We start from the raw sequence: 26,203 nt of genomic DNA, 5'->3' as shown, positions 1-26,203 counted from the left end.
GCAGGAGGAGCGAGGGCGTGTGTTGATGAGGACGAGGTGGGGAGCGACGACGACGACGAGGCTCGGCTCTCTCTCCTTCGCAGTGTACCAGCTGCCTCGAGTCCAGCTTGCCAACTAGCTGCGAGACTCACGCACGGCCACCCTCTCTGCGTGCACCCACCTCGTCGACGTCGCGCCCTCATCATCGCCCCCGACCACCCGAGGCCCACCCTGGACCGCGTGCGCCAGCTGTGCGACCAGGGCCACTGGGCACAGGCCCTAGACGCCGCCCTGGCCCTCGTCGACCCGCCCTGCCCACAGCCCCTCGTCGCCCTCGTCGCCCTCAACCTCGTCGCCCTGTCGCCTCCCCGCTCCCTCTCGGCCGCCAACCTCGACAAGGTCCTCCCGCTCCTCCCGCTCGACCACTACCACGACTCGCTCCGCGTCACCCTCGCCGTCGCAACCGACCCGGCCTCGCCCAAGGCCGCACACCGCGCACTCGACCACGCACTCCGCACCGCCGACCGCTGGATCACGGCCCTCGTGCCCTTGTCCGACGCCCTCGCCGAGCACGACCTTGCCCGAGTCGACCACCTCGTCACACGCGGCACCGGCGAGGGCGGCAGCAGCGACGACGTGCGCAACGCCGTCCTCGCGCGGAGGGCCGTCCTCGACCTCCAGGACCGCGTCTCGTCCTGGGAGGCCCTGTACGGCGACGCCGCCGCCCCTGCGACCGAGCCGCCAACGCCAAAGGTCGGCCAGGGCCCGGTCTCGGCGGCGACGGGCGCGGCGGGCGAGGGCCAGGACGACGATGGGGACGAAGACGGCGAGGGGTGGGGCCAGCTCGACCTGCCGACCGACGACGACGCCGTGCCGCCTCCACCTGCAGGTGCTCTTCCCGTCGACGCGCCCTCGCCACCGCCCGACGACGCCGCACCCGCACCTCCCGACCTCGACCTCCCCTCGCGCCCCTCGCTGCGCACCTTCCTCCGCCAGCCCCTCGTCACGACCGCGCTCGCCCTCGCCGCGTCGTCGTCCCTCCCCGAGCTCACGCTCCTGTGCACCCTGCACCCGGCCGCCCTGTGGCCCCACCGCGAGCGCATCGTCGACGCCGTCCCCAAGTGGGTCGACCCGAGCGCGTGGGTCGACCTCCTGCCCGCTGTCGGCGCAGACGGGCTCGAGGCAGAGTGGGAGGACCAGGCGCCGTGGAGGGCCGAGCCCGACTGGAGCGAGGCACTGCCCTCGCTCCTCCCGTCCTCCCCGTCTCAACCCTCCTCCCCATCCTCGTCGTCGACTTCGCCCTCGCCCCCCTCGGCGCTCCCGGCGCGCCGCACCGCGACCGCTCTCCAGGAGTGGTACTCGCGTCGCATCTCGCGCTGCGCCTCGTCAGCCATCGGCCTCGTCGACGTCGCCCTCGCGCTCGTGCAGCACGGCGCCGCGCGCGGCGTGCCCGGCCTCGACGAGCTCGGCGAGGACCTGAGCCTCCTCGCCAAGCTCGTGTACGAGCGGCCCCGAGCGGGCGACGGCGTGGCGGACGGCGAGGTGTGGTCGCTCGAGCGGTGGCGCGCCCTGAGCCCGCTCGAGGTGCTCGAGGCGTACACGGCGACGAGCGACGCGGCCGCCCTGCCCGACACGCTCCGGCGCCTCGTCCTCCCGTACCTCTCGGTCCTCGAGTCGCGCCTCGAGCGCTCGAGCGGCGCCCGGCCCGACCGACTCGACACCGACGCCCGGCGGCGTCTCGCGCTCGACGGGCCTGCTCCACGCCTGCCTCGCTCTCTCACGCTCTCGCCCGGCCCGCCCGGGCCGCAGGGCTCGAAGGCCTCGCGCGGTCGTCGCCGCGTCCAAACTGACCCTGGCTCGGTGCGAGCCGCATCGTCCAGGACGACGCCGACCTCGCGCGCGTCGTCCTCGCGGCGCTGTACGGCGCCGGCGGCCGAGCTGCGAGCGTCGAGGGCGCCCAGGCGTGCGGCACCATGTTCGAGTGCCTGCCCGCGTTCGCCGACGCGCAGGGCGATGCCGACGGCGGCGCCGACCTGTTCGCGCTTGCCGCTCCTCCCTCGTCGTCGTCGTCGTCGGCGAGCAGCGCGCACTCGCCGCCGCCGGCCGCGCCCTCGCCCTCGGCGCTCCTGTCAGCCCTGCGCGCGTCGGGCCCACGCGCGCTCGCGGCGCACCTCGACGCGCTCGACCTGCACCTGTCGCAGCTCGAGCTCCTCGTGCGCTACTCGGCCGCGCCGCCCTCGGGCCTCGCGTGGTTCCTCGCCGCGTACGCGAGCCGCGACCGACAGGCCCAGTGGGCTACCCGGCTCGCGCGCACGGCGGCGCAGGGCGGGTCGGGCTCCGGGACGGGCTCGAGCGCGGCGGCAGCCGTGGGAGGTGCGCGAGCAGCGGCGGCCGAGGGAGGGTTCGAGGGCGAGGACGAGTGGGTCGCGCTGCTCGAGTTTATGCGCGAGGCGACGGGCGTCGCGGGCGAAGAGGACGAGGGCGAGGACGAGAGGAGGAAGAGGGGGCTCGGGAGGATGTTCTGCCTCCTCGGCGACGGCGAGGTCCTCAGGATCTTCTTCGGCGGCCTGCTCGGTGCTGGACGTGCGTCCCCTCTCCCTCTATCGTCGTGTCGTGTCGGCCAAGCAGGACGGTCCTGACCCCTCGCCCGCCACAGGTTTCTCGCTCGCGCGCGCCCTGTTCGAGCCGTCGTCGATCAAGGCCCCGCTCGAGCCGCACGTCGTCGAGGAGCTCGTCATTGCCGCGTCGCGCGAGTTCTACGACAACGCCGAGGCGGGCAACTTGCACGAGGGCGAGATGAAGCTCGCGCTCGACTGGTGCGTCCGCCCTCCCTCCCTCCCCTCCGCCTCTCTCCTTCTCTCGTTCCTCGTCGTCGAGACATTCTCAGTGACTTGTACTGACGTGCTCTCTGGACCCGCAGCCTGTCGGCCGCCCCGCAACAGACGCCCGCCCTGCGTCGCGAGCGCGACTTTATCGAGGCGACCTCGCGCCTGTGCTCGTTCCGCCTCGACTCGCGCCCGGGCATCCCGCTCACGCCGATCGAGCTCCGCCACGCGCCCGACCGCCTCACGTACGTCGCGCGCCTCCTGTCGTCCAACGACAGCGCGCACAAGCACCCCGACATGGTGCTCGCGCTCGTGCACGGCCTCGGGTACCCGCACGGCGGCGCACAGGAGGTGCGCGCGCTCGCCATGCTCGCCGACGCGGCCATCGGCGCAGGGTCGTACCCGCTCGCGGCCGAGCAGTGCGCCCGGGCCGTGCGCGCCGTCGAGGCGCTGCGCCGCACCGCGTCTCGCCTCGCCGCCGGGCCCGACGGCGACGGCGACAAGGCCAAGCAGGCCCAGGGCGACGCCGACACGGCGGCCGACCATGCGTGGCGCGCCTGCTTCGCCCTGGGCAAGAGCGCCTGGAGCGACGCGCCGGCGCGACTCGAGGCGCTCGGGCAGGCGCTCACGCTGTGCCCGCCCGAGCGCATCCAGGACCTGCTCCCGACGTGGACCGTCCTCGAGCGCGAGGTGGCGCAGGACGCGCTGCGGAGCCAGAAGGACGGCACGGCGGCGGGCTTGGGCGCGAGCGTGTCGAGCAGGAGCGGCGCGGCGGGCAGCGAGGCGAGCGCGCAGCTGCACGGCGCCGCGGCAGTCGCTGGCATGTCGGGCGACGCAGCTCGTGCGGCGGCGTCGGCGGCAGCAGCCGGCGCGCACAAGGTCAGCGCCTTCCTCGCCGCCGCCGCGGCCAAGACGGCCGACCGCGTGCCCTCGCCCGCCCGACCCGAGACGCCGACGAGCCCGACGCGCATCTCGGCCCACGCAGGCGCGCAGGGCGTGCAGCACCTCGCGAGCGAGACGGCCGCGGCGGCGAGCTACACGCTGCGGCGCGCGGCCGCGTTCCTCCAGGGCCCGCAGCTGCAGCCGGTGCGGCCGTCGAGCGCCCAGTCGGACGCGTCGTCCGACGGGTGGCACCGCGACTGGGACGACGACCGCGCGGCGACGGCGAGCCCGGCGTCGCCTCGTCGAGCGACTGCTGCACGGTCCCCCTCGCCGCCGCCGCCGTCGCGGTTCGCGGCCGCCTTTGCTGGGCTCGCCGACGGGCCATCGTCGCCTCGACGCGCTGCAGCGCCTCCCGCACCTCGCTCGCCGGCGCAAGCTCCCGCACGCAGCACGGGCGGCGGCGGCGGCGGCGGCGGGTTCGGGTTCGGGCTCGGCGACCGACTCACGGCGGGCGTCGGTTGGCTCATCGGCGCGGACGAGATGCTCGAGCGCGAGAAGGAGGAGGCAGAGTACAGGAGGCAGCGCGCCGAGTCGCAGGCGCAGTCGCAGCCGGCGAGGAGCGAGAAGGAGGAGAAGAAGGGCGGCGAGGACGATGGCGAGGACGACGACTGGGCGAGTTGGTAGAGCGTGCTCTCGTCGTCGGCCTGTGCAGCACGTCCAGCCTTGTGCCTCGTCTGGCCCGGCAAGCGAGAGCAAAAGCCGTCCGCTTGAACAGCTGCACCGCCCCGCCCCGCACCTTGGTCTCGTCGCCCGAACCGCCAATCTCGACCTGCTGCCACGCTGGCGCCATACGCTGCCTCGTACATACCGCCTGTCGACGCCGAGCGCCATGGCAAAGGCCCCGTCACGGTCACGCTCGAGCGCGGCGGGGAGCTCGAGGCGGAGCTGATGGACCTCGAGTGGTCTCCGCCGACCCAGGACGTGCTCAACGCCGTCAGCAGCCTGCGCAGTGGCGATGGCGGGTACGCTCCGATGCAGCTCGACCTCCCCTGGGAGCTCGAGGGAGGCTCGCCGCCTGCGGGAGGACTCGTCGTCGTCGTTGGTCCGTCCACCGCTCTCTCCTCGTCCTGCCGCTGTGCCAGGCGCGCACCAGAGCTAACCAGCCTCAGTACCCGTGCAGACACCAACATCCTCATCGGCCACCTCCCCCTCCTGCGCGACTTTGTCCACCTCGCTTCGTCCCACCTCGAATCGCACCGCCCGACTCTCCTCATCCCGCACATCGTTGTCGCCGAGCTCGACGGGCTCAAGAACAGCTCTCGCGTCGCCGAGCCGACTCGGGCAGCCTCGGGCGCTCGAGCGCAGAGCAGCATCGCCGTCCTCGCTCGCGCGGCGACCAACTGGCTCCTCGACGTGCTCGAGCCGGGCAACAGCAGCGCCGTCGTGCGCGGGCAGCGCAAAGGCGAGACGCTCTTCGGTCGAGGTGGCCCGCCACGAGGCGAGAACAACGACTCGCTCGTGCTCGACGCGGCGCTGTTTCACGCCGAGTCGGGCCGGGCCGTCCTCCTGTCGGACGACCGCAACCTGCGCCTGCGCGCGACCATTGAGGAGGTCGAGGCGCTCGGCGTCGACGACGGTGTCGACGCCCGGCGGCTGCTCGAGCGGCTCGTTCCGGCGACGGCGGGCTCGCCAGCGGCGACGAACGGGAACCATGCTCCAGCTCGACCGGCGCTCAGCCCCGAGCACTCTCGCCACTCGTCGACGCCCAAAACGCCTCGGCGCCGCCCGTCCTCTCCTCCACGGCGCGCCCCATCCCCTCCAGCACCGCCGCTCGTCCCGACCCCGTCTCGCCCTTCCCGAATCACCCGCACGACCTCGATGGAGCTCGACCCGCCCACGCCGCCACCTCTGCACGCCTCTCTCGGCGCACCGCCTCTCTGGCCGATCCAGCACCCGCCCGACGTCTTCCGCAACGCGTCGACGCTCGTCGCGCACTTTGTCGCGCTCCAGCTGTACCGCCACGTGTTCGAGCACTTGCGGCGGACGAGGGCGGCAGAGCAAGGGCGGTGGCAGGTCGAGCTTGGCGATTGGAGGGAGTGGCAGGCGAGGGAGTGCGTCGAGGCGGCGAGGAGGTGGTGGGACGAGGGCGACGTCGTTGGGCTGTGCCGCCTCGGGCTCGAGGCGGCGGCGGTGGGCAGGACGGCGGCCGTCACGCGCTCGCCCCTACAACGAGCTGCGCCGAAGGATGCGGCACGACCGCCGTCGCCGACGAGCGCTCGGGGCGCGTCAAGCTCGCGCTGGGCCTCTCCGGCAAGCTCGCGCGCTCCCCTCGCCCCGACACCCGTCTCTCCTCCACCTCCCTCACCCTCCCTCGCACCCTCGACCTCATATCGCCCCCGACCTTCCGTCGAGCACCAACTGCGCGAGCTGAACTCGTCCCTCCCGATCCTTTCCTCGACTCTCTCGGTCCCTCCCGACTCGACTCGCACCTGGTCAACGCCGCGGTGGGAGGTCCTCCTCGAGGGCGTCGCGGCGCTTCTTCTCGCGCTCCTCGGTGGGGCGGTCAAGGGCGACGTGCGCGACGAGGTGCAGAGGATCGTCGGCGAGTGGGTCGAGGACCTAGCGCGGCTCGGGATCCGGGTCGAGGTCGAGGTGTAGATGGCCATCTTTATCCGCATTGTCGTTCTTCTCTCCTTCTCTCGTACGTCGCGAGAGATAAAAAAAGCTCTGCGATACACCGAGGCCTGCCAAACGCTCCTCCTGCTCCTCCTGCTCCAGCACCTACGACCGCCCAAGATCTACGCGAGCCCTCCCAGTCCCGCCGCCATCGAGTCCTGCGACACGTCGTACTCGTCGACATGCCTCGTCCACAGCGTCAAGGCGACCGCGCTGCCGAGCAGGACCGCGAGCACGACGACGCCGAGCGCGACTCGAGCCCACTTGGTCGGCGCGGCCGCCCTCGGCGGCTCGTCCAGGCGCTCGCCGTACGACCCGAGGCGGTCCTCCTCGTCGGCGTCGACGAGAGGCGAGAAGCCGGCTCGCTCGCCGCTGCGGAGCGCGAAAGGCGAGTAGGTCGGCGGCGCGCTAGGGGGCCGTGCGCCGTCGACGACGCCGACGCCGGGAGCTCCTTTGCGGGCGAGACCGAGAGGGAGGTATACGAGAGGCTGCGAGTCGAGTCAGTAAGGTGCTTGTGGACACATGAGGTAGTGGAAGAGAGGGCGCACATTGAGCCAGGAGGAAGAAGAGGGAGGAGGGACAGCCTCGAGGCGGTCGAGGAAAGAGAGGTCGCCCGCTCTGCCGATGCTGCGGGTGTGCGACAGTCAGGCTTCTTGCGCAAAGGGTGAGTGAGGGAGGAGGCGACGTACTCGGCGCCAAGTCGGGAGAACGGCCGCTCGACGGCCCACCGCCAGCTTGGCGAGCCAGCCTGCGAGAGGCTTCGAGTCAGACCTGCCCATGAAGAGAGAGAAGAGAGGTGTACGACGCACCTTGAGCTGCTCGGCAAAGTGAGACGACCCTTCTCGCTCCGCTGTGAGCAGCGCCGCCATGACGAGCGAGTCGTCGCCGCTCAGACCCATCTGCGCCTTGATCGTCTTGAGGAGGCGGACCCGGGCCGACTGCTTCTCCTTTTCCTCGACGTCGGCGAGCTTGTGGACCTCGTGCACGGCCGAGCGGAGCGTCGTGGCGCATGCCGCGAGCTCGCTTTGGAGCGGCATCGACTCGGCGCTCGTGACGAGGAAACGGCCGGCGCCGGGCTTGAGGAACGGCAGCTTGTCGCCGAACGTTTTGATCTGCTGCGGGAGCTGCTTGAAGAGCTGCGACGAGTCGGCCGTCTGGACGGCGAGGCTCGCGAGAAGCGACTGCGCGACGAGCGTCGAGTCCTCGGGCTCGAGCGCGAGGACCTGGGCTTTGAGCGCCGTGAGCCGAGCGACGGCGTCGTGGAACGTGTCGACGTCGTGATGCACACGACCGAGCTGTTTTGAGTGGGAGGTGCGCAGGTGAGCTCGGCGGCCTCGGCAACGAGGAAGAGAGGAACGGGGCGCACCTCGTAGGCGAATCCGTCGACCTCGAGCGGGACAGGTTCGCCCTCGCGCCGTCCACCTTTGACGAGTCTTGCCGCCTCGTCGTCCCCTTTCGAGTCTGCGCCACGGCGAGCTGCGGTTGTTCCGGCTCGCCCAGCGTCATGCGGCGGGTACTCTGGCAGCGTGTCGGCGTCGTACGGGTCGTGGAAGGCCGACGGCATCTTCTCAATATAGCTTGGAGGCAGAACGAGAAGCAGAGAGAGGCCTGGAGAGCTGCAGGCGAGGCTGAAGCAGCCCGGCCAGAGGCGCGAGCGAGGCGGGGCGGCTCGCTCGCCCGCGAGGGCCGCGCCGGCGAATCCGGCCTGGGTACTCAGGAGAGCAGGACCAGCGTACGTGCCAAGCGGAACCGGCGAGCGAGAGGGATGCACACGGACGAGCTTGAGTGCGCGAACCGGAGCTGCCGCGGGCGAGCGGGGCGGACGCAGCTGAGTGCGATCGTCGCTTTGCTCTGCGCTCATCGCTGTGCAGCTCACCGCCCAGCTGCGGGCGTGGCCGTTCAAGCGCGGGCTGAGGTGAGAGAGGGCCGGCTCGGAGAGCAACTTCTGAAGCGGGCTCGTGGCCGACTTCGTTCGGACTCCGCATCATCGCGCTCCTCCCCTCTCTCCCCTCTTCGCTCCTCCCACACCACACACACCGCGCAGCCATGTCCAACATCCCCAAGACGTGCAAGGCCTGGATCCTCAAGGAGAAGCCCGGCGAGCAGGTTACGGACAAGGTGCGCCCAGCTCTCTCTTCCTCCCCTTCTCTGCCCACGCCTGCCCCGCACCACCTTCCTCGCCCTCCAGCGCGCTCTCGAGACGACGAGCTGACTCTCGTACCTCGCCCTGCATCCTCTTGTCCGCCTCGTCCCATGTTGCCTCGCCTTGCACCTCCTCGTTCGCCCCGTCGCAGACCTTCGCCCTCGAGGAGCGCGAGGTTCGCGAGCCCGCCGACGGCGAGATCCTCGTCAAGATCGCCTACTTCTCGAACGACCCGGCGCAAAGGTGCACTCCCTCTCGCCCCCCCTCACCACGAGGCGCCGCACTGACAGACCTGTGTGCCCGCCGCAGGACCTGGATCTCGAACAAAGTCGTCAAGGAGAGGGCGTACGGTCCGTATCCCGTCGAGGGCGACGCCATGCCGTCTGGGTTCCTCGGGCGCGTCGTCAAGACCAAGTCGGACAAGTGGAAGGAGTGCGTCCCACCCCCTCCCGTCCTGCGGAACGTGCAACTGACGAATCTCGTGCGCGCGCAGGGGCGACCTCGTCAACGGCTTCGCCTCGTGGTCCGAGTACGTGACGCTCAACGGCGCCGCCGTCTTCCCCGCTCGGTGCGTCCCCTCTCTCTTCTAGATGGCGGCGGGAGAAGCACCCTCTCGCGTCCTCCTGACCCTCCTCGACCGCCCTTTCACCCTCCCGCAGCCAGGTCGAGGGCTACCCCGAGTCGATCGCGCTCTCGACGCTCGGCATGACGAGCATGACCGCCTTCTGCGGCCTGACTCGTGTCGGAGCGTGCAAGGAGGGCGACGTCGTCGTCATCTCTGGTGCGGCCGGCGCGACCGGCTCTGCCGCCGTGCAGCTCGCCAAGCACCACTTCAAGGCCAAGCGCGTTATCGGCATCGCCGGCGGTCCCGACAAGTGCCGCTGGGTCGAGACGATCGGCGCCGACGTCTGCGTCGACTACAAGTCGTCCTCTTTCGCCGACGACCTCAAGAAGGCGCTCGACGGCCAGTTTGTGAACGTCTACTTCGACAACGAGCGTCTTGTCCTTTAGTTTGAGCTTGTTGTCGACTGTCCTGACGCTTCCTCGACGTCCTACAGGTCTCGGGCACGATCCTCGACGCCGTCCTCGCCCACATGGCTCGTCACTCGCGCATTGTCGCGTGCGGGGCCATAGCAGGCTACGAGGGAAGCGGCGTGATGCCCATGAAGAACCTCTTCGAGATCATCTCGATGAGGGTCACCATGCAGGGGTTCGTCCCTTCTCTTCCTCGCCTTCCTTTTCCCTCTCTCCCTCCTCATTGCACATCTCCCTGACTCTCCGTACCGTTCGGAACAGGTTTATCGTGTCTGACTTCATGGACTCGTGGCCTGAGGCGTCGGCCGTCATCAAGAAGCTCGTCGAGGAGAAGAAGTTCGTCACCGAGGGCACCGAGACCAAGGTCGAGGCGTCGTTCGAGGACATCCCCAAGGTCTGGAAGCGCCTCTTCTCGGTGCGTCTGTCTCTCTCTTCTCTCGTCTGCATACGAGTCGTGGCCGGAACGAGTTCCCTGACCCGTCTCTTCGTTCCCAGGGCCACAACCAGGGCAAGCTCATCACGCAGCTCAAGGCCTAAGCTAAGTGCTCTCGTACTTTCCCTCGATCGTGTACAGATGCAAAGCAGCAGTTTGAGCCGCCCCTTGTCCCTGTTTCTGAGCGCGAGAGCTCGAGAGCGCGAGAGAGTCAACTTGGGAAGGCCGCTGGAAGCGCGCGTTCCGCTCCTCCAGAGAGGCTCGCTCACAGGTGGCGGTTCTGAGCAGCAACTCGTGAGCGACGGCAGCCTGTAGCTCTCGCTTCGTGGGGACCCACGAGCTGTTCACGCGCAGTCGAGGCGACTGCGAGCTACGGAGAGCTCTGAGCGCGCGAGGTACGAGCGTCGTGCGGAACGCTCTCAAGCTGTGCGAGCTCCACGACATGCGGTTCTTGCCAAAGAGTACAGAGCGTGCGGGCTGGCCTCGAGCAAGAGATGAGCGCCCGCTGCGATTCGCTTTCGAGCCGTTCGAGCGACGCGGTGAAAGAGAGAGCAAATGCGGCTCCGGGGGGGTGCGTGTGCGCGTAGGCTGAACGGACTCTGGCGGGTCAAACTGACGTGCGCTTGCAACGCCACGACGAGAGGCGTCGAGGTGCGAGGGAGGCGGAGGAAGGGGTCCGTGCGCCGCGCAACACGCCGTTTCCCTCTCGGAAGCGCACGCAGGCCGGGACTTCCGCGCTGTTCCGCGGTGCTTTGTCACCCTTTACGGTTCGACTCTCGGAGAGCGGGGTTGCCGAGAGAGCTGGCCGAACCCGACCGAAGCTCGAAGCGATGAACTCATCGCTCCTCTCGCCTTTCTCCTGCTCTCACTCGCCTCTCGCACTCGCTGCGCACTTCATCCACGCTCACAACTACTCGTACTGTACGTCCAAAGCCCTGTGAGCCCGTCGCAGACCGCCAGCTCACCTGTCGCCCTCGCAGACTCAACTATGGTCGCCGTCGAGCAGCTCATCTTCAACTCGATCCCGAGCGGCAAGCCCATCCCCGGCGAGACGCTCAAGAAGATCACCAAGGAGGTCGACCTCGACGCGCCGCTCGAGGAGGGCTCTGTCGTCCTCAAGACCAAGTGCCTCAGCTGGGATCCGTACCTGCGGTGAGTCCATTCTCGCACGGTTCTACGTGTCGTTGAGCTGGACTGACTCGCTCTCCCTCCCTCTGCAGCGGTCGCATGCGCGACGAGTCCAAGGAGAGCTACGTCCCGGCCTTCAAGCTCGGCGAGGTCATCGCCAACTTTGGCGTCGGCGAGGTCCTCCAGTCGCGCAACAGCCAGTTCAAGAAGGGCGACAACCTGTACGGCTCGCTCGACTTTGCCACGTACCAGGTCCTCCCGAAGGAGCGTGCCGACTCGCTTGTCGTCCTCGAGAACAAGGAGAACCTACCGGCGACGCTCTGGGTCGGGTGCTTGGGCATGCCTGGCCAGACCGCGGCCTGGGCACTGCAGCAGGTCGCTCACGTCAAGAAGGGCGACACGGTGTTCGTGACGGGCGCCATGGGTCCGGTCGGCCAGGTCACGCTCGGTCTTTGCCACGCTCTCGGCGCCCGCACCATTGCCTCGGCCGGTTCCGCCGAGAAGGTCCAGTACCTGCGCGACGTCTACAAGGTCGACTGCGCCTTCAACTACAAAACCGAGGACGCCGGCGAGGTGCTCGCCAAGTGGAACAAGGAGAACGGCCCGTTCACGGTCCTCGTCGACAACGTCGCCGGCCCGCAGCTCGACGCCGCCCTCGAGCACATCGCACGCGGTGGCCGCATCGCAGCCATTGGAAGCATCGAGTCGTACAACGGTTCGGCGTACGGCATCCGCAACGTCTTCCAGGTCGTCGCCAAGGAGCTCAAGTGGGAGGGCTTCATCATCCTGAACCACCTCACGCCCGAGGTTCTCAAGAAGTTCTACGACGAGGTGCCGCCTCTCGTCGCCAACGGCTCGATCCCGGTCAAGGAGGCCGTCACGAAGGGTCTCGACAACGTGCGTCGCGCTTTTCTCGTCGTCGTTGTCGACCTTCTCAAGTCGGGCACTGACCCTCTCCTTCTCCTCCTCCTTCGCTCTGCGCAGGGCGAGTCCTTTGCGGCGCTCTTCGACTCGGAGAACTCGAACTTTGGCAAGGTGCGCCGGGCGTGCCCACGCTTTTTCTGTTGTTCGCGCACTGACCCCCTCTCTCTTCCTCGCAGGCCGTCATTTCGTTCGAGTAGACGCTTCGTCACGTCTCTCCTCGCACTCTCGCACTCCCGCAACCTCATTCGCATCCCCTGCACATAGTCCTGTCCTCCCTCCTCGCCTGAAATTGTGTCGTCCGCTTGAGCCATCGTGTTCTCGCCCGTGCCCCTTCTCGAGAGACGCTCTCTGGGACTGCTCTCGCGAAGCAGGCAGCTCTCACGAGCCAGAGAGAGACAGCAAAGAACGATGTTACAGCTCAAGCCAGACGCGTACTCAATTGACCTCGATGACAAGGTCCTCGACCTTGGAGAGCGCGACCCTCGTCAAGTACTTGACCCCGCGATACACGCCGCGAATGGACTTGACGACGCCCCACAGGATGAGCTGCGAGTGCTCTCGAGTCAGGACGGGCCAGTCATGCGAGAGAAAGAGAGAGAGAGGAGGACGCACGAGGAGGAGAACGAGCTGCGACATGGACGCGCCGCGCTCTGCCGCCCGCCGCCGCCCTCCTGTCGGCCGCAGCGCGCGAAACAGCGTGCGGCCGAGCGGCGAAGCGAACGTCGTAGCGGCGTAGGCCCAGAACGTCGAGACGACGCCGAGGAGCGCCGAGCCCTTGACGGCGTGCAGGAGCGCCGTGAGGAGGAACGGCGGCGTCGACGGAGCCGACGCGGCGCCCTTGGCCTTGCGCGACGACGGCGACGGGTTGAAGAAGCGGTAGGTCGACGAGTCGTCCTGCGCCGCACGCTGCAGGGCGAGGTCGCGCCCGGCGACCCACCGGCTTTGCTCTAGACGGTGCTCGACGAACGAGACGGCCTCGCGGACGCCCTCGCCGGCGACGATGTAGTCGGGGATGAAGAGATCTGCGGCGACGATTGCTCGTCAGTACGAGGTGAGGGCGAGACGGCGAGAGAGAGAGAAGAAGAAAGGAGAGACGAAGAGAGAAAGGTCGACGCACCGTTCAGGAGCGAGGGCGTGAGCGACTGACGCGCCTCGACGGCGGCAATGAGCGAGTTGGCGACGAAGCCCGACAGGAAGACGAGAGCCATAAAGGCGAGGCTCGTGAGGAAGGTGACCGTGACTGCGTGCGAGCGCATCTTGGTCAGTGCCCTTCTGCGCTCGCGCCTGCGAGGGAAACGCAAGGGAGAGAGATGGGGACGCACGAGGGCTCATGAGGGCTCGCGCGAACGTCGTGCGGCGGAACTGGTACTGGTACTTGCACTGGCCGCACTCGTAGAACGCCTTCGGGCTGACGGCGGCCCTGCGCCAGCTCTCGAGGCACTTGGCGTGGACGTGACGGGACTGCGGACCACAGGACTCGTCAGGATCTCCCCTCATGGTCGTCTGGCGCATCTGAGCGACGACAGCGCCGTGCTGCCGGGCTCGGGGCGATTGAAGAGAAAGAGAGAGAGGATGGACGCACCGTTCCTCGACAGACGCACGGGCTGAACAGTCGTCCCAGCTCCTCCTCGTCCTCGGCCCCGCCGAAGCAGATGCGACAGATGCGGTCGTCGGCCGGCGCTTGCTCCTCAGTCGCCCGCTCGCCGCCCTCCTCCTGCTTCGGCTCCTCGGCGAACCCGCCGCCGACCTCGCCAGCCGGGTCCTCCCGCACGGGCACGGCGGTCGGCGCGCTCGTGGGCCGCAAGAGCTGCTCGACAACGTGGTCGTCGCCCTCGCTGCTCGCGACGCTGGTTCTGCGCTGGTGCGATGACGGCTCTGGGTCGTGGCGGCTCGGCTCGGCGTCGTCGTCCGAGGCGTGTGCTCGGGCGGGGTCGACGAGGTCGAGCTCTTGAGCCTGCTGCGCCATCTTGAGGGCCATGGCGCGTCTGGCCTCGGCGAGCTGGAGCTGCCACGACGCGGCTTCGGGGTTCGCCGATGATGAAGAGGTCGGCGTTGGCTCGGTGTCGGCGACGGCGCGGAGAGGGTTGCGGCGGCGCATGCCAGAGTCGAGGTCAACTGGCAGCTGGCTGGTCGTGTCGTCGGCCATGCTCGAGGTCGCGCGAGGGTGTGAGAGCCGAAGTGGACGAGCGAGGACGGCGGAATGTGGGGGAGGCAAGCCAAGCCGCTCTCTCTCGCTCTCGGATGGCTGCAGTGCACGACAGGGAGAGAGACCAGCTTCGTATTGACAGGGTACAGCTACTACTGGGACAAGAAGAGGGGAGGGGAATACGAGAGAGGGAGAGAGCCGAACCGAGTCTACTCGACGGTCCGGCGAGCGTTGCTGCACGGCGCGAGAGTCAGTCCTCAGTCCTCGTGCAGGCAAAGACGAAAGACGAGCGAGGACGTACTGCGCCTGCGTGATGCGCTCGAGGTGGCGGAAGAGCCACAGCCGGGCGCTCTGGTCGGCGATGGCGAGGAACGGGCCCGGGTGCCCGTCGCGCAGAACGAGACCTGGACGAGGAGCAGCAAGTCAGTGACAGGGAACGAGGAAGGGGCGTCACAAACGAGGACGAGAGGGACAGGACGCACTGATGCCGCTCGTCTCGAGCGAGATGGTCGACAGGTCGGCGATCGGCACGTCCCAGCCGACCTTGAGCTTGGTGACCTTGACGAGCAGGATCCGGCGCGTCGTGAGGATGACGACGAGCGTGTCCTCGGACGACGGCAGGTCGAGGTGGGCGACAAATTCCTCGCTGAAGTACTTGCCGTTCTCGACGTTCTTGAGCCAGTTCTGGCCGAGCGCCTCGCGCTCCGAGTACGGCTGTCGCACGAGCGAGTCAGTGAGACGATCTCAGAGGCGCAAGAGAGGAGAGGAGGGACGCACACGCAGGACGCCGTCGCTCGCCGTGAAGCGAGGGAGGCGCACGCGGTCGATGCCGGTCTGGTCAAAGACGGTCGTCGTGTTGCGGATGCCTGCGCTCGAGGGCATCGAGTCAGTCGTCGAGATCGTGCGCAGAGGGTAGAGGAGATAAGGGGCGCACCCTCGGTGATGTTGTTGGCGAGGTCAAAGATGCCGACGGCGGGCTTTGTGACGGCGCTGCGAGGGCGGGCCCGAGTCAGTCACGCTCGACGACGACGAGAGGATGAGAGTGGGACGCACCCGACAAGACCCATTCCGACGCCCTTGAAGAAGCCCGAGGCACCACCCGACTCGGCGCCCTCGAGCGGCTTCGTCTGCGGACGGGGCGAGGCTCGTCAGTACGGGCGCCCGAGGGACCATCGAGAGGAGGGAGGACACGCACAGCGAGGCCCTCGAAACCACTCGCGACGCTCGTCACGAACGAGGCGGCGCCGGCCGTGACGCCATACAGGGCATGCTTGGGCTTGTTGCGGAACTGGCGCATGCGGCGCTGGCTCTGGTACTGCTTGTCGAGCGTGGCCGCCGAGAGACCTGCAGGAGCGTATCGTCAGGATCGACAGTTTGAGGTGCGGGAGAGAGCGAGAGAGACGCACCCTTGCCGATGCTGCCCGACACCTTTGCGAGCGAGTCGCTCAGGCCAAAGACGGTCTTCTTGGCGAGGCTCCCTGCGCCGCGAGCGATGCCGATGCCGAGGTCCTTGTTGCCGTTCATCATGACCGAGTCGTACGGCTGGATGAAGAAGTCGGCGACGCCGGACGAGACGTTGGTGAACAGGCCGACAGGGTTGCTGCGTGAGGAGAGAGACGGCGACGAGGGGTCAGTGGGGCCGGCGCCGAGGGGACATCCAGAGAGACAGGACGCACCCGAGGAAGTCGGCGCTGCCGAGGACGCGGTACAGCTGGCCGAAGAACTCGTCGCCGTAGTGCAACGTGAGCCGTTCCTGGAGGACCGGGAGCGACAGGCGGGCGTTCTCGATGACGAGGGCGTTGAGGCGGACAGGTGCGTCGTTGACGTTGCCGAGCGCCATCGTGAGCGCGTTGATGAAGAAGAAGAGCGGGTTGTGCGACGTGAGCCTGCGGAAGGAGAGGGACGGTCAGAGCTGCCTGCGAGTGCGCGAGAGGGCGAGGAGGGGGACAGAGTGGACGCACTTCTGCTCGACATTGACGCGGTCGGTGCGCATGAACGACAGGTCGAGCTGGATCGGGTGCAGGTGGAGCACCTCGAAGTACAGGTGGCCGCCCTTAGACGTCGCCGACGGCTCGGGAATCTCCTCGGGGTCCTCGGTGAGTTTGCTGCAGACGTACGAGGGCCGTCAGATCACGAGCGTAGAAGGGACGGAAAAAGAGAGAAGTGGACGCACGACGACTGGTCCTCGGCGGCGCCTGAGAACTTGGCAAAGTCGAGGAGCGCGAACAGGAAGTCCTCGTCGACCTCGACCGTCATCTCCTGCAGCAGGATCGACGCGTACTTGAAGTAGGTGACGCCGTGCGCTGCGAGACGAGAAGGAGGAGAGCGTCAGGAACCGTGACCGAGAGAAGAGGTGGCTTGAGAGAAGGGAGGCAGGGGACGCACCTTCGTCCTTGAGGACGATTGCCGACGCCTGCAGGCTCGGGTGCACCTCGAGCTCCTTGCTGTCCTTGGGGATGACGGACGGGTAGAACAGGATCGGGTACAGGCCGCCAAAGAGCTGGTTGTCGATCTGGATCCACTTAACGCCGACGTCGTATGAGACGTTGGTCGTCGAGTCCGAGTACTTGGCCGTGACGCCTCGGAACGACGCGTAGATGAGCTCCTGCATGCGGCGGTTGACGAGCGAGATGCCGAGGCCCTCGAGGCTGAGGCTGAACGAAAAGGTCGTCACGACGTCGACGTCGACCGCCTCGAACCCGCCGTTCTGGCTGCTCGCGATCGACGACGCCGTCTCGACGTTGCGCCGCTGCAGCTTGAACACGCTGTCCTCCTCGTTGTAGTGCGAGAACGAGACGGCCTGCGTCGAGCCCTCGGCGCGCACGTCGATCGACAGGACGGCCGTGTGGCCCTCGTGCGAGAATCGGAACGGGACGAGGGCGCCGATCTCGAGCGGGTTGACGACGCGCTCGCGGCCACCGACGGCGATGCGCAGCTGGCGCAGGTCGTCGGCGGGAAAGTCCCACGCGTACGGCTGCTTGCTGTTGGGCTCGAGGCGGTACCGGCGGCGAGGCTCGCGGCGGTTGTTGGCCTGCTGCGCCTCGGACTCGGCCTGCCAGTACTCGATCGGGTAGTGGCTGTCGTTGCGGAGGAGGAATGGCCACGAGCCGTGCTCGGGGTCGACCCGGATGAAGATGCACGGGCCCTCGAGGACGGCGTCGACGCGCGCGAGCTGCTCGTCGCCGCCACCGTCGTGCAGCGGGATGCGGACGTAGTTCTGGCCGATGTCTTGGAGCTTGAACGGCGCCGACCACGTGCGGGACCCGGCGAGGCCGAGGACGAGCTGCGGCGCCTGGCCCGACCGCAGGAAGCCGACTTGGTGCCGCTCGCCGGGCTTGACGACGACCTCGACGGTCGAGCCGAACTCGCGCAGGCGCAGGTCGGTCTCGAAGTTGTTCTTGAGGATGAACCTCGGGCACAGCGTGACGACCTTGGTGAGCTTGTACTGCAAGGAGGGGGTCGAACGAGGGAAGGTAAGTGAGGGGGACTCGACGAGGGGATGCAGAACGCGCAGAGAGACGAGGACGCACGTCGCCGAGACCCTCTGTGACCTTGAGGCCGACGCGGATCTCCTCTTGACCGGTCGCCGACGGGAGGATGACCTCGGTCGTGAGGCCGATCGTCTCGAAGCTGAGCTGGCGGGACCAGTTCGAGTCGCCGACGCGCAAGAGGGACCGGTTGCGGCGGTCGTCGGTCGGGTACGAGAACATGAAGGGCTCGTTGGGCTTGCGCTTGGCGGCCGTCGACGAGAACTCCTCGAGGCCGGCGACGCTCTTGGCCGAGCCGAAGAACGTCTTGGTCTTGAGCGCGAACGGCAGGCCCGTCTTGTTGATGAGGATGTAGGGCGAGTAGATCTGGACCCGGAAGGCGCCACCCGAGTCGGCGTGCTTCCTGCGAGGGCGAGGGACGAGGGGCGAGTCTCGAGGTCAGGACGAGGTACGTGCGCGAGCGCCGGCGCGAGTACGGCGAGAGCGAGTGAGGGGAGGGTGCGACGCACTGGTAGTGGACCCGCAGGTTGAGCTTGCGCTCCTGCTTGTCGGCGAGGACGAGGTCGTGCTCGACAGGAAGGTCCTCCGGGTTGTCCGTGTTGATGATGGCGAACTCGCTGCGGCCGAGGGCTGTCGAACAAGGAGGAAGTGAGTACGACTGTGGCTGCTCGATAGTGCGACACAAGAGAGAGAGAGAGAGAGAGAGAGAGGAGGACGCACTCGTCTCCTCGAGCTCGACGCTGAGCAGGATCAGGTGCGACAGCTCGGCAAAGTGGATGGGCGAGACGCCGCCGGCGTGGAGGAACGTCTTCCAGTTGTGCTCGAGGTTCTTGTCGAAGATGCGGTAGCGGAAGTCGTGCGGGAGCAGGTTCTGGACCTCGACCGGAGCGCGCAGGCGGAGCGACACCTTGGGGTAGATGCGCGTGAGCGGGTCGGCCTTGTCGTGCACGGCGTACGACTGGAACCGGAACGCCGCCTCCTTGGGCGCCTTGCAGACGATGGCGCGCGTCGGGCGCTTGACGAGGTCCTGCCAGTGCAGGCTCTCGCTCGACCACGCGTAGCCGAAGCCGGGGTCGGGTCGAAGGCGGATGCGGTCGTGGTACGCCGAGAGGATGGGCACGGCGCACTCGCCGCCGGGCGGGATCTTGTACACCTGCGACGCCTTTTTGCCGTGCTGGTCGACGATGACCATCTCGGCGTTGACGAGCGACTTGTTCTCGACGAGGAACGTCGAGCGGAGCGTGACGACCTTGACGTTGTCGACGAGCTTGACGTCGCACAGGAGGCGGTGCGTCACCTTGTCCATCTTGGGGCGCAGGGCGTGGATGTGCTCGCCCTCGCGATCGACAAAGACGTGCTTGAGGCGGTCCCACCCGAGGCCGTCGAACACGACCGAGAGCGAGTTGTGCGTGCTCGCCGACACGTTCTCGCGCGTCGTGCGCCAGTCGTCGAACCGCCACGGCGCGTCGGCGCCGTCGTCGAGGCGGTGACCTTGCGCGCCGTGCTCGGCGCCCTCGCTCCAGAGCGAGATCGGGTAGCCCGTGCGGTTCTTGACGAGGAACGGGGCGTTCGAGCCTCGCGCCTTCTTGAACACCTGCTCGCCCTCGCGGTCGAGGATCGACAGCGTCGTCGTCGCGAGCTCGATGAAGCTCGACGTGATGTTGAGCTCGAGGCGCTTCTTGGACGAGACGTTGACGGCGAGCAGGCCCGTCGAGACCGACTTGGTGACCTGTAGACGTTGCAGAAAAAGGGTGAGAACGAGTCGACAGGAGGGAAGAGAGACGAGAGGGACGCACGTTGACGCCAAACTCCCACGGATCCATGAGCGGCTCCCAGTGCGAGACCTTGAGGTTGAAGTAGTTGATGAACGGCTTGATGAGGACGCTCGCGTCGAGCTGCACGGCGCGAAGAATGTCAGGGTCGGACAGGAGGAAGTGGCAAAGGGAGAGAGAGAAAGAGGGGCGCACGTCGGTCGACCAGTCCTTGGCCTTGGCCGTGAACTTGCCCGCCTTGAGGTCGAGCACGGGCAGGTCGTGCAGGTCGCCAATGACGATGAGCTGCAGGCCGTCGACCGTCGCGCGCAGCTGTGGGCGAGACGAAGGGAGAGTGAGCGACAGACTCGGGCAAAGAGGGCGCGCCGGGAGGCAAGACGTCGAGGACGCACCGTCTCCTTGGTGACGATGACTTGTGCCTGGAGGAGGGCCTCGCGCGAGGCCTTGGTCGTCGTCGCACCGGACCGCGACTTGCGCCTCGAGGTGGCGTCGCTCTTGCTGCGCGGGCGGACCTTGCCCGACGGCGTCGAGTCGATGGCGGGCCGTGCGGGCGTCTCGTCGGGCGGCGGCGGCGACGGCGTGTTGCGGTTCGACAGCTCGATGGCGCGGTTGACGATCGAGTTGATGAGGAGGATGTCGCGGAACGAGACGCGCAGGATGAGCGGCTGGATGCCGATGTCGATGTTGGTGACCTGGCGGCCGCCGTCGATGCGGCTGTCCATCGACAGGATGAGGTCGACGTCGTCGAGGACGCGGATGTTCTCCTTGGGGCGGTCCATGCGGCACAGGAACATGCCCATGCGGCCGACCGTGAGGGCGAGCGTGCCCTGCTGCGACATCTGGAGCTGGCTGAGCGACAGGACGACGGCCTCCGAGTCGGCCTTGGCCGGGTCCTCGAGCAGGATGATGGTCGGCGACACGACGTTGAGGCGGAAGGCGAACGTGCCCGCGTTGGCCGGCGACGAGTCGACTTTTTGCTCGTCGGCCTCCTTGAGGCCCTCGTCGACGCCGTCGTCGTCGTCCTCGGCCGCCGCCTCGAGCTCGGCCTTGGTCTTCTGGAACGCGCTCATGGCAAAGTCGAGCAGGGCAAACACCGGGTCGAGCGAGAAGATGACCTTGGGCGAGTCGACCGTGACGTTGGCGATCGAGCTCTTGTCGGCGCCGCCCGACTGGGTAAAGTGGATCATGAACTGGTGGCCCGAGTGCTTGGTGGCGGGGATGATCTCGCGGAACTTGGTCAGGCGGGCCGGGCGCGTGTCGTGGACCGTGAACGACCGGATGGCGACCTCGGCTTCCATCGACCCGTTCGTGAGCATGCGGTACTTGACGCCCGTGTCGTTGAGCGCGAACCGTGCCAGGCTCGCCTCCTCGAGGCTCCCGACCGTCGTCGCCGCCTCGGTGAAGAGCTCGAGGTAGACCGTGCCGACCGCGAACGTGAGGTCGAGCGTCGCCGTGAGCTTGACCTCGCCGCCGGTCGCCGTCTTGGCGACTCGCGGCAGCTCGGGCAAGAGGTCGACGACCTGGCCGTCCTCGGGGACCGAGGGGAGGACGCCCTTGGACGGGACCGACTCGCCGCTCGCGAGGCGAGGCGGGCTCGGCGCCGGCGTCGCCTCGAGCATGGCCGCACCTTCCTCGCCGAGGTCCTCGTCGCCGCCGAGCGCGAACGCCGACGGGATCGACTGCGCGAGGTGGATGAGGACGCCGTACTGCGCCTGGGTAAGCTTCATCTTGACGTCCGACAGGCGCGCGTCGATGACGGTCGCGGGCGACTCGAGGTCCTTGGTCGGGTCGATGTTCTGGTACAGGGTGACGTCGACGTCGATGCGGACGCCGTCGAGGACGGGCAGCTTGTGCGCCTCGCCGTCGTGGTACAGGCTCGACTCGAGGCCGACCTCGTGCAGGCCGAAGCTGATCTTGGTGATGACCTGCTCGTGCGTGACCTCGAGCGCGTTCTTGAGGCTCAGCTCGCCGAGGCGGGCCGTGATCGTGTCCTCGGGGACGACGGCGGCGGCAGAGCCGGCCTGCTCGTCGCGGTCGCCATGCTCGTGCGGGAAGACGACGATCGGGGTCTTGACGAGGATGTCGTAGTGCATCTTGGGGATCATGGTCTGCATCTCGGTCGCGCGTTGGGCGGCGGCCTGCGTCGCGGCGTCGTACACGGCCTTCATGCGCCCGAACTGGGTGAAGAAGACGAGGATGCGGTGGACGGGCTCGGTGCGGAACGTGAACCGCAGCGAGCCGCTGCGCAGGTGCACGCTCGTGTCGTAGCCCGGGTACGTCGACTTGTCGCTCGGGTCGTACGTCTCGTACCGCAGGTCGGCCAACTCGTCGCCCTGGATCGTGAGCATCTCTTGCGGCGCCGCCGCCGAGAAGTCGTCGTCGAGCGACAGGTTGCCGAGGCGGGCCGCGACGCGCATGGTTGGCGCGCGCAGGAGGACCGACACGTCGGCGGCCGAGAGCGAGAGCGTCGCGAGGCGCAGGCCGTCCTCGTTGAGGATGAGGTTGATCGACGTGAGCTTGACCTTGACGCGCAGCTTGTCGCTGCCGACCTCGTCGCCGGACGCGTCGCCGTCGAGCCCTTGGCCGTTGCCCGCCTCGACCGTCGGCTGCTGCGGTGCGGCGGCGTCGTTCGGGTCGGTAAAAGTCGTCATGACCCAGTCGAACAGGAACAGGATGCTCGAGCGCGTGACGACGACATTCAGGGTCGACATCTCGACGTCGACCGTCTTGTCGAAGCCCTCGTGCACCGTCTGGAACTCGGGCGACGCCTTCTGGACGCCCTGGTACCGGATGCGGACGAGGTCCTGCTCGTGGCCGCCCTCGAGCTTCTCGCTCGTGACGAGGTGGCGGAAGTCGCTCTGCTGCGTCGTCATCTTGTCCTCGAGGTACAGCGACCGCAGGAGGACGTCGACGCTCATGTCGTACGGGCGCAGCTCAAAACCGAGCTGGAAGCCCTCGAGGACGGCGTTGACGAGGAGGCGGTCGGGCTTGGCCGGGTCCGGGTTCGAGCGGAAGATGGACGCCTGGACGCGGTCGACCGAGAAGCTGAACTCGAACGTCTTCTGGTGCACGTTCTGCTTCTGTTGAGGGAGAGGGAGAGAAATGTCAGGGACGGGACGAGGTTTGGAGAAGACGGTCAAGGGAGAGAAAGGTGGACGCACGCCGTCGGCGATGTCGGGCGCCTCGTAGAACTGGTCGCGTCCTCCCTCCTTGTCGTCGTCTGCGTCCTCCTGCTCGTCGTCGCTCGCCTCCTCGTCCGTGTCGTGCCCGACCGTGATGTCCTCGTCGCCCTCGCCCGGGACGCGAGAGCGCGAGCGCGCGAACGACGTGTGTCGCGGTGCGGGGTCGATCGACGGGCGCGACGGCGGTGCGGCGTTCGGGTCGTCAAACTTGGGCAGGGCGACGTCGATCATGCGCATCAGGCTCTTGTACTTGCGGTCCGAGAAGTTGACCTGGAGGGTCGGGAGCGAGCCCGAGATCTTGAACCGCGTGAGGTTGGGCGCCGACGCGACGATGCAGTTCTGCGCGAGGAACTTGAGCGACGTGCGCTCGAGGATGTGCAGCTCGCCGGCGGCGCCGTGCTTGTGGCCGCCCTTGGTGTCGAGCTCGTCGAGGCAAACTTGAAGCGACGGGCCCATCAGGAGCTGCACAGGGTGTGAGAGAGAGGGTCAGGCGTGTTCTCGTGACAGCGAGAGAGAGGTACAAGGAGAGAGAGGCCGAGGAGAACGGGGGGGGGGGGGGACGGCGAGAGAGAGAGAGAGAGAGAGAGAGAGAGCGCACCTGGGCGTCCTCGAGCTTGACGTAAAAGCGGTCGTACATGAGGCTCTCGAGCCGCTTGTAGTCCTCCTCGCCGTACTCCTCTCGCTCCTTCGCCTTGACGGCGTCGAGCGACGACTGGTCGGCGAGGCTGCTCTCGACCGAGATGTGGCCCGCGTCGAGCACGACGTGCTGGCAGTCCTTGACCGTCATGTCCTCGGGGATGATGATGATGGGCTGTAGGAGAGTACGAGGGAGGGGACGAGGGAGACGAGGGTCAGTGCCGGCGGCGGGAGGACGAGAGGACGAAGGAGGGAGAGGGAGGGGGGACGCACCGCCTGCAGGTCGAGGTGGACGTCGACCGTCTTGTGCGCCTGGAGCGCGTACTCGAGCCCGGCGCGCGTCTCCTTGCGGATGCCCTCGAGCGTCTCGCTCGCGACGTCGATGAGGGCGCCGACCGACTCGAGCTGGCTCTCGGGCGGCTTGAAGAAGGCAAAGATGGCCTCGACGTAGCCGCGGTGGTACACGATCTCGGTGTGGCGCAGGCGGACGGCGAGGGCGTTGTCGGCGCGCTTGTCGAGCGGGCTGTGCTCGAACTTGAGCGAGAAGAACGGGTTGCGCTGCATCGCCCACAGGCCGAGCGCCTTGTCGGCCTCGGTCTCGCCGTCGTCGTCGTCGTCGTCGTCGTCGGAGCTCGAGTCGTCGTCGTTGTCGTCGTCGTCGTCGTCGCCGTACTGGCCGAGGTCGTCGTCGGCCTCGCGCTCCTCGGGCGGTGGCCGCCGCGGCTTCTGCAGCTTCTTGAGCGCGACGGCCGCGTTCTCCTCCTCGACGCCGGTCACCTCCTTGACGCGCACGACCTGCTCGTGGAGCGAGTTGGGGCACGTGCCGTCCGTGACGCGCAGGCCGCCGAGCGCGAGCGTCGCCTCAAAGTTCTCGGGCCGTTGGCCGACGTCGAGGCGCAGGTCGTCAAAGTGGAGCGCGATGAGGTCCTTGGCGGCGCCGTGCGGGTCGGTGCGGAGCGCGAACGAGCCCGTCTCGAGCTGCGCCTTGACGCGCAGGAGGAGCGTGTCCTCGGGGTAGTCGACCGTGTTGGCCATGGCGTCCTTCTCGTCCCAGTCGATGGCGCGGTACAGCTCCTTGCGCTGCTCCTCGCTGAGCCCGGTCGCCGCGTCCTCGGCCTCGTGCTCGTCGGCCGCCGCACCGCCGCCGGCGCCACCGCCGAGCCCGACCCACGAGCCGAGCCAGCTCGTCGCCTTGCCGGCGGCCGTCTGCTGCTTGGGCTTGACGACGGTCGGGTGCTCGAGGCGCTCTTTGCGCAGCTCCGAGCGCGCGATCGAGCGGTACAGGCGGATGTCGGTGTAGCCGAGCTTCTTCTCGAGGTCGACGAGCTCTTGCGACTCCTGCGGGGCGGCAATCTCTCATCAGGCACTGCTCGAGGGACCCGCAGGAAGAAAGAGAGACCTGGGGACGCACCTCGACGCCGATCGTGCCGAGCGACTTGTGCTTGAACAGGTTGACGTACGCCTTGCGGTCGTCGCGCCGCTCGGCAAAGTAGGCCCAGGACCACCGGCGGTGCTTGTCGTGGACCTCGCTCTTGATGGCGTTGATGGCAAAGTGCCACAAGGCGCGGTTGCGGTTGTGCTCGATCTCCTTCTGCGGCGGGCGGTACGAGCGGTACTCTCGCTGGCGGATGTAGAAGTGGAACAGGTCGACCATGCTGAGGGCGTCGCGGTACTGGTCGCCGTCGAGGACAAAGCCGAGCTCTTGGAACATGAGCTCGGCGTCCGTCTTGGGCGTGTGGGCGTCGACCTTCTTGTTCATGACGAGGCGGCCGGTGCCCGACACGGGCTTGAGGACGAACTGGTGCGACGGCGTGTGGCCGTCGCGCGCGATGCCGTCGGTGAACTTGACGATGGCGTCCGCGATGTCGTGGCCGGCGAGAGAGGGCGCGTCGGTGTCGAAGTAGACGGCGAGCGAGTCGAGCGTGGCGAGCTTGTGGACGCCGCCCTTGGCGTTGGTGATGTAGGCCGGCTGCCAGTTGGCGTCGGTCGAGACGGCAGAGAAGCGGGCGAGGGTGAGGCCGACCGAGAAGGGGTGGCCAGGGACCGACAGCTTGTCCTCGTACCGAACGTGGATGTTGCGGATCTGCGGGCGCACGAGGAGGCGGGTCAGTGTTCGTCCTCGCTCCTCTGACGTTGACGAGACGAGACGCACCTCGATCTGGAGGTTGTCGACAATCTTGTTGATCAAGCTCGCCGTAAAGCTCTGGCTCTTCTGCTCGTCCTCGGCGCTCATGCCGGCCGTGCCGCCCGACGACAACATCTCGGCGCCCTCGAGCTTGTCGAGCTTGGCGGCTTGCGCTCGTGCGGCATCTTCTTCGGGCGTCGCCTTGGAAGAGTCGGTCGGGACGGCGAGGAGGTAGACGTTCTCGACGAGGACGCGGACGGGCTTGCCGCCGAGGTTGGACCTGCGAGGCGGGGTTGGGGCGGGGTCAGCCTGCGCTCTCTGCGGTCGCCCTCGAGAAAAGTGAGAGAACTGATTGCGCACCAGGGGATGCTCAGGGTAAGGTCGCCGAGGTAGCCCTCGACGACATCGACGGGGAGCCGGAACTTGTCGAGCGCCTCCTTCTTGAGGCGGAGGTTGCGGAGCTTGACATCGCCCGACCAAATGCCGACGTTGAGCTGGTTCGTGTTGAGGTTGTCGACCTGCGAGTGCGACAGACACAGAGGAGAGTGAGTCGCTGCCCTCGACGTCGAGCGATCGGGGTGACAAGGTGGGGAGGGAACGCGAGAGGCGGGAGGCAGGGACGGGGCGACGCACATAGGCTGCGAGGAAGCGGTTGAGGATACCAGCCACCACGCTTTCGAGCATGCTTGTCTCCTCCGCGGCGGGAGTGGACGAGGACGGACGGCGGCCGGCGGTCGACGAGGACGAGGTCGAGGTGAGGCGGGCTTAGAGGTGGGTGCGGGCGCGGCTGCTTGGCGTGTAGCTGTAGGCAGTACGCTGTGGCTGGTGC

At 67.8% G+C, this 26,203-nt stretch overlaps 7 protein-coding genes across 7 annotated transcripts; 4 read left to right on the top strand and 3 right to left on the bottom strand.

Annotated features, from left to right (window-relative positions):
* Positions 1–25: 25 nt before the first annotated feature.
* On the top strand, positions 26–4,370 carry RHOBADRAFT_40843 (uncharacterized protein; the record flags this gene model as incomplete). The annotated part of the gene is made up of 5 exons (XM_018413783.1): positions 26–36; positions 204–1,652; positions 1,847–2,562; positions 2,636–2,795; positions 2,900–4,370. 5 exons carry the CDS (start codon positions 26–28, stop codon positions 4,368–4,370), a joined length of 3,807 nt encoding a protein of 1,268 aa, XP_018274345.1.
* Positions 4,371–4,634: 264 nt separating this feature from the next.
* Positions 4,635–6,383, top strand: RHOBADRAFT_50776 (uncharacterized protein; the record flags this gene model as incomplete). The annotated part of the gene is made up of 2 exons (XM_018415492.1): positions 4,635–4,788; positions 4,867–6,383. The coding sequence occupies 2 exons, from the start codon at positions 4,635–4,637 to the stop codon at positions 6,342–6,344; spliced, it is 1,632 nt and encodes a 543-aa protein (XP_018274344.1). The 3' UTR covers positions 6,345–6,383.
* Positions 6,384–6,484: 101 nt separating this feature from the next.
* RHOBADRAFT_40841 (uncharacterized protein) lies at positions 6,485–7,926 on the bottom strand (the record flags this gene model as incomplete). Its single annotated transcript, XM_018413782.1, has 5 exons — positions 6,485–6,850; positions 6,911–6,989; positions 7,052–7,110; positions 7,172–7,657; positions 7,729–7,926. The coding sequence occupies 5 exons, from the start codon at positions 7,924–7,926 to the stop codon at positions 6,485–6,487; spliced, it is 1,188 nt and encodes a 395-aa protein (XP_018274343.1).
* Positions 7,927–8,386: 460 nt separating this feature from the next.
* RHOBADRAFT_64369 (uncharacterized protein) lies at positions 8,387–10,139 on the top strand. The gene is made up of 8 exons (XM_018418474.1): positions 8,387–8,480; positions 8,657–8,748; positions 8,815–8,937; positions 8,999–9,073; positions 9,165–9,498; positions 9,564–9,715; positions 9,802–9,955; positions 10,036–10,139. The coding sequence occupies exons 1-8, from the start codon at positions 8,409–8,411 to the stop codon at positions 10,075–10,077; spliced, it is 1,044 nt and encodes a 347-aa protein (XP_018274342.1). The 5' UTR covers positions 8,387–8,408; the 3' UTR covers positions 10,078–10,139.
* Positions 10,140–10,961: 822 nt separating this feature from the next.
* Positions 10,962–12,222, top strand: RHOBADRAFT_40839 (uncharacterized protein; the record flags this gene model as incomplete). The annotated part of the gene is made up of 4 exons (XM_018413781.1): positions 10,962–11,125; positions 11,194–11,998; positions 12,086–12,136; positions 12,202–12,222. The coding sequence occupies 4 exons, from the start codon at positions 10,962–10,964 to the stop codon at positions 12,220–12,222; spliced, it is 1,041 nt and encodes a 346-aa protein (XP_018274341.1).
* Positions 12,223–12,419: 197 nt separating this feature from the next.
* Positions 12,420–14,186, bottom strand: RHOBADRAFT_50773 (uncharacterized protein). Its single transcript, XM_018415491.1, has 5 exons — positions 13,608–14,186; positions 13,348–13,486; positions 13,143–13,265; positions 12,638–13,047; positions 12,420–12,571 (listed from the first exon to the last, which is right to left on the bottom strand). Exons 1-5 carry the CDS (start codon positions 14,169–14,171, stop codon positions 12,461–12,463), a joined length of 1,347 nt encoding a protein of 448 aa, XP_018274340.1. The 5' UTR covers positions 14,172–14,186; the 3' UTR covers positions 12,420–12,460.
* Positions 14,187–14,285: 99 nt separating this feature from the next.
* RHOBADRAFT_32932 (uncharacterized protein) lies at positions 14,286–26,009 on the bottom strand (the record flags this gene model as incomplete). Its single annotated transcript, XM_018413065.1, has 25 exons — positions 14,286–14,405; positions 14,473–14,575; positions 14,654–14,885; positions 14,949–15,037; positions 15,106–15,161; positions 15,225–15,298; positions 15,367–15,515; positions 15,578–15,771; positions 15,848–16,057; positions 16,133–16,276; positions 16,345–16,474; positions 16,557–17,616; positions 17,702–18,062; positions 18,169–18,289; positions 18,380–19,388; positions 19,456–19,554; positions 19,627–19,743; positions 19,824–22,511; positions 22,593–23,075; positions 23,212–23,424; positions 23,523–23,846; positions 23,997–24,587; positions 24,649–25,332; positions 25,402–25,654; positions 25,735–26,009. The coding sequence occupies 25 exons, from the start codon at positions 26,007–26,009 to the stop codon at positions 14,381–14,383; spliced, it is 9,684 nt and encodes a 3,227-aa protein (XP_018274339.1). The 3' UTR covers positions 14,286–14,380.
* Positions 26,010–26,203: the final 194 nt, after the last annotated feature.

The sequence above is a fragment of the Rhodotorula graminis genome (assembly GCF_001329695.1).
Source record: "Rhodotorula graminis WP1 unplaced genomic scaffold RHOBAscaffold_1, whole genome shotgun sequence".
Lineage (NCBI taxonomy): Eukaryota > Fungi > Basidiomycota > Microbotryomycetes > Sporidiobolales > Sporidiobolaceae > Rhodotorula > Rhodotorula graminis.
Note: the sequence above shows the minus strand (reverse complement) of the source record. Positions and strands in the feature narration are given on the sequence as shown.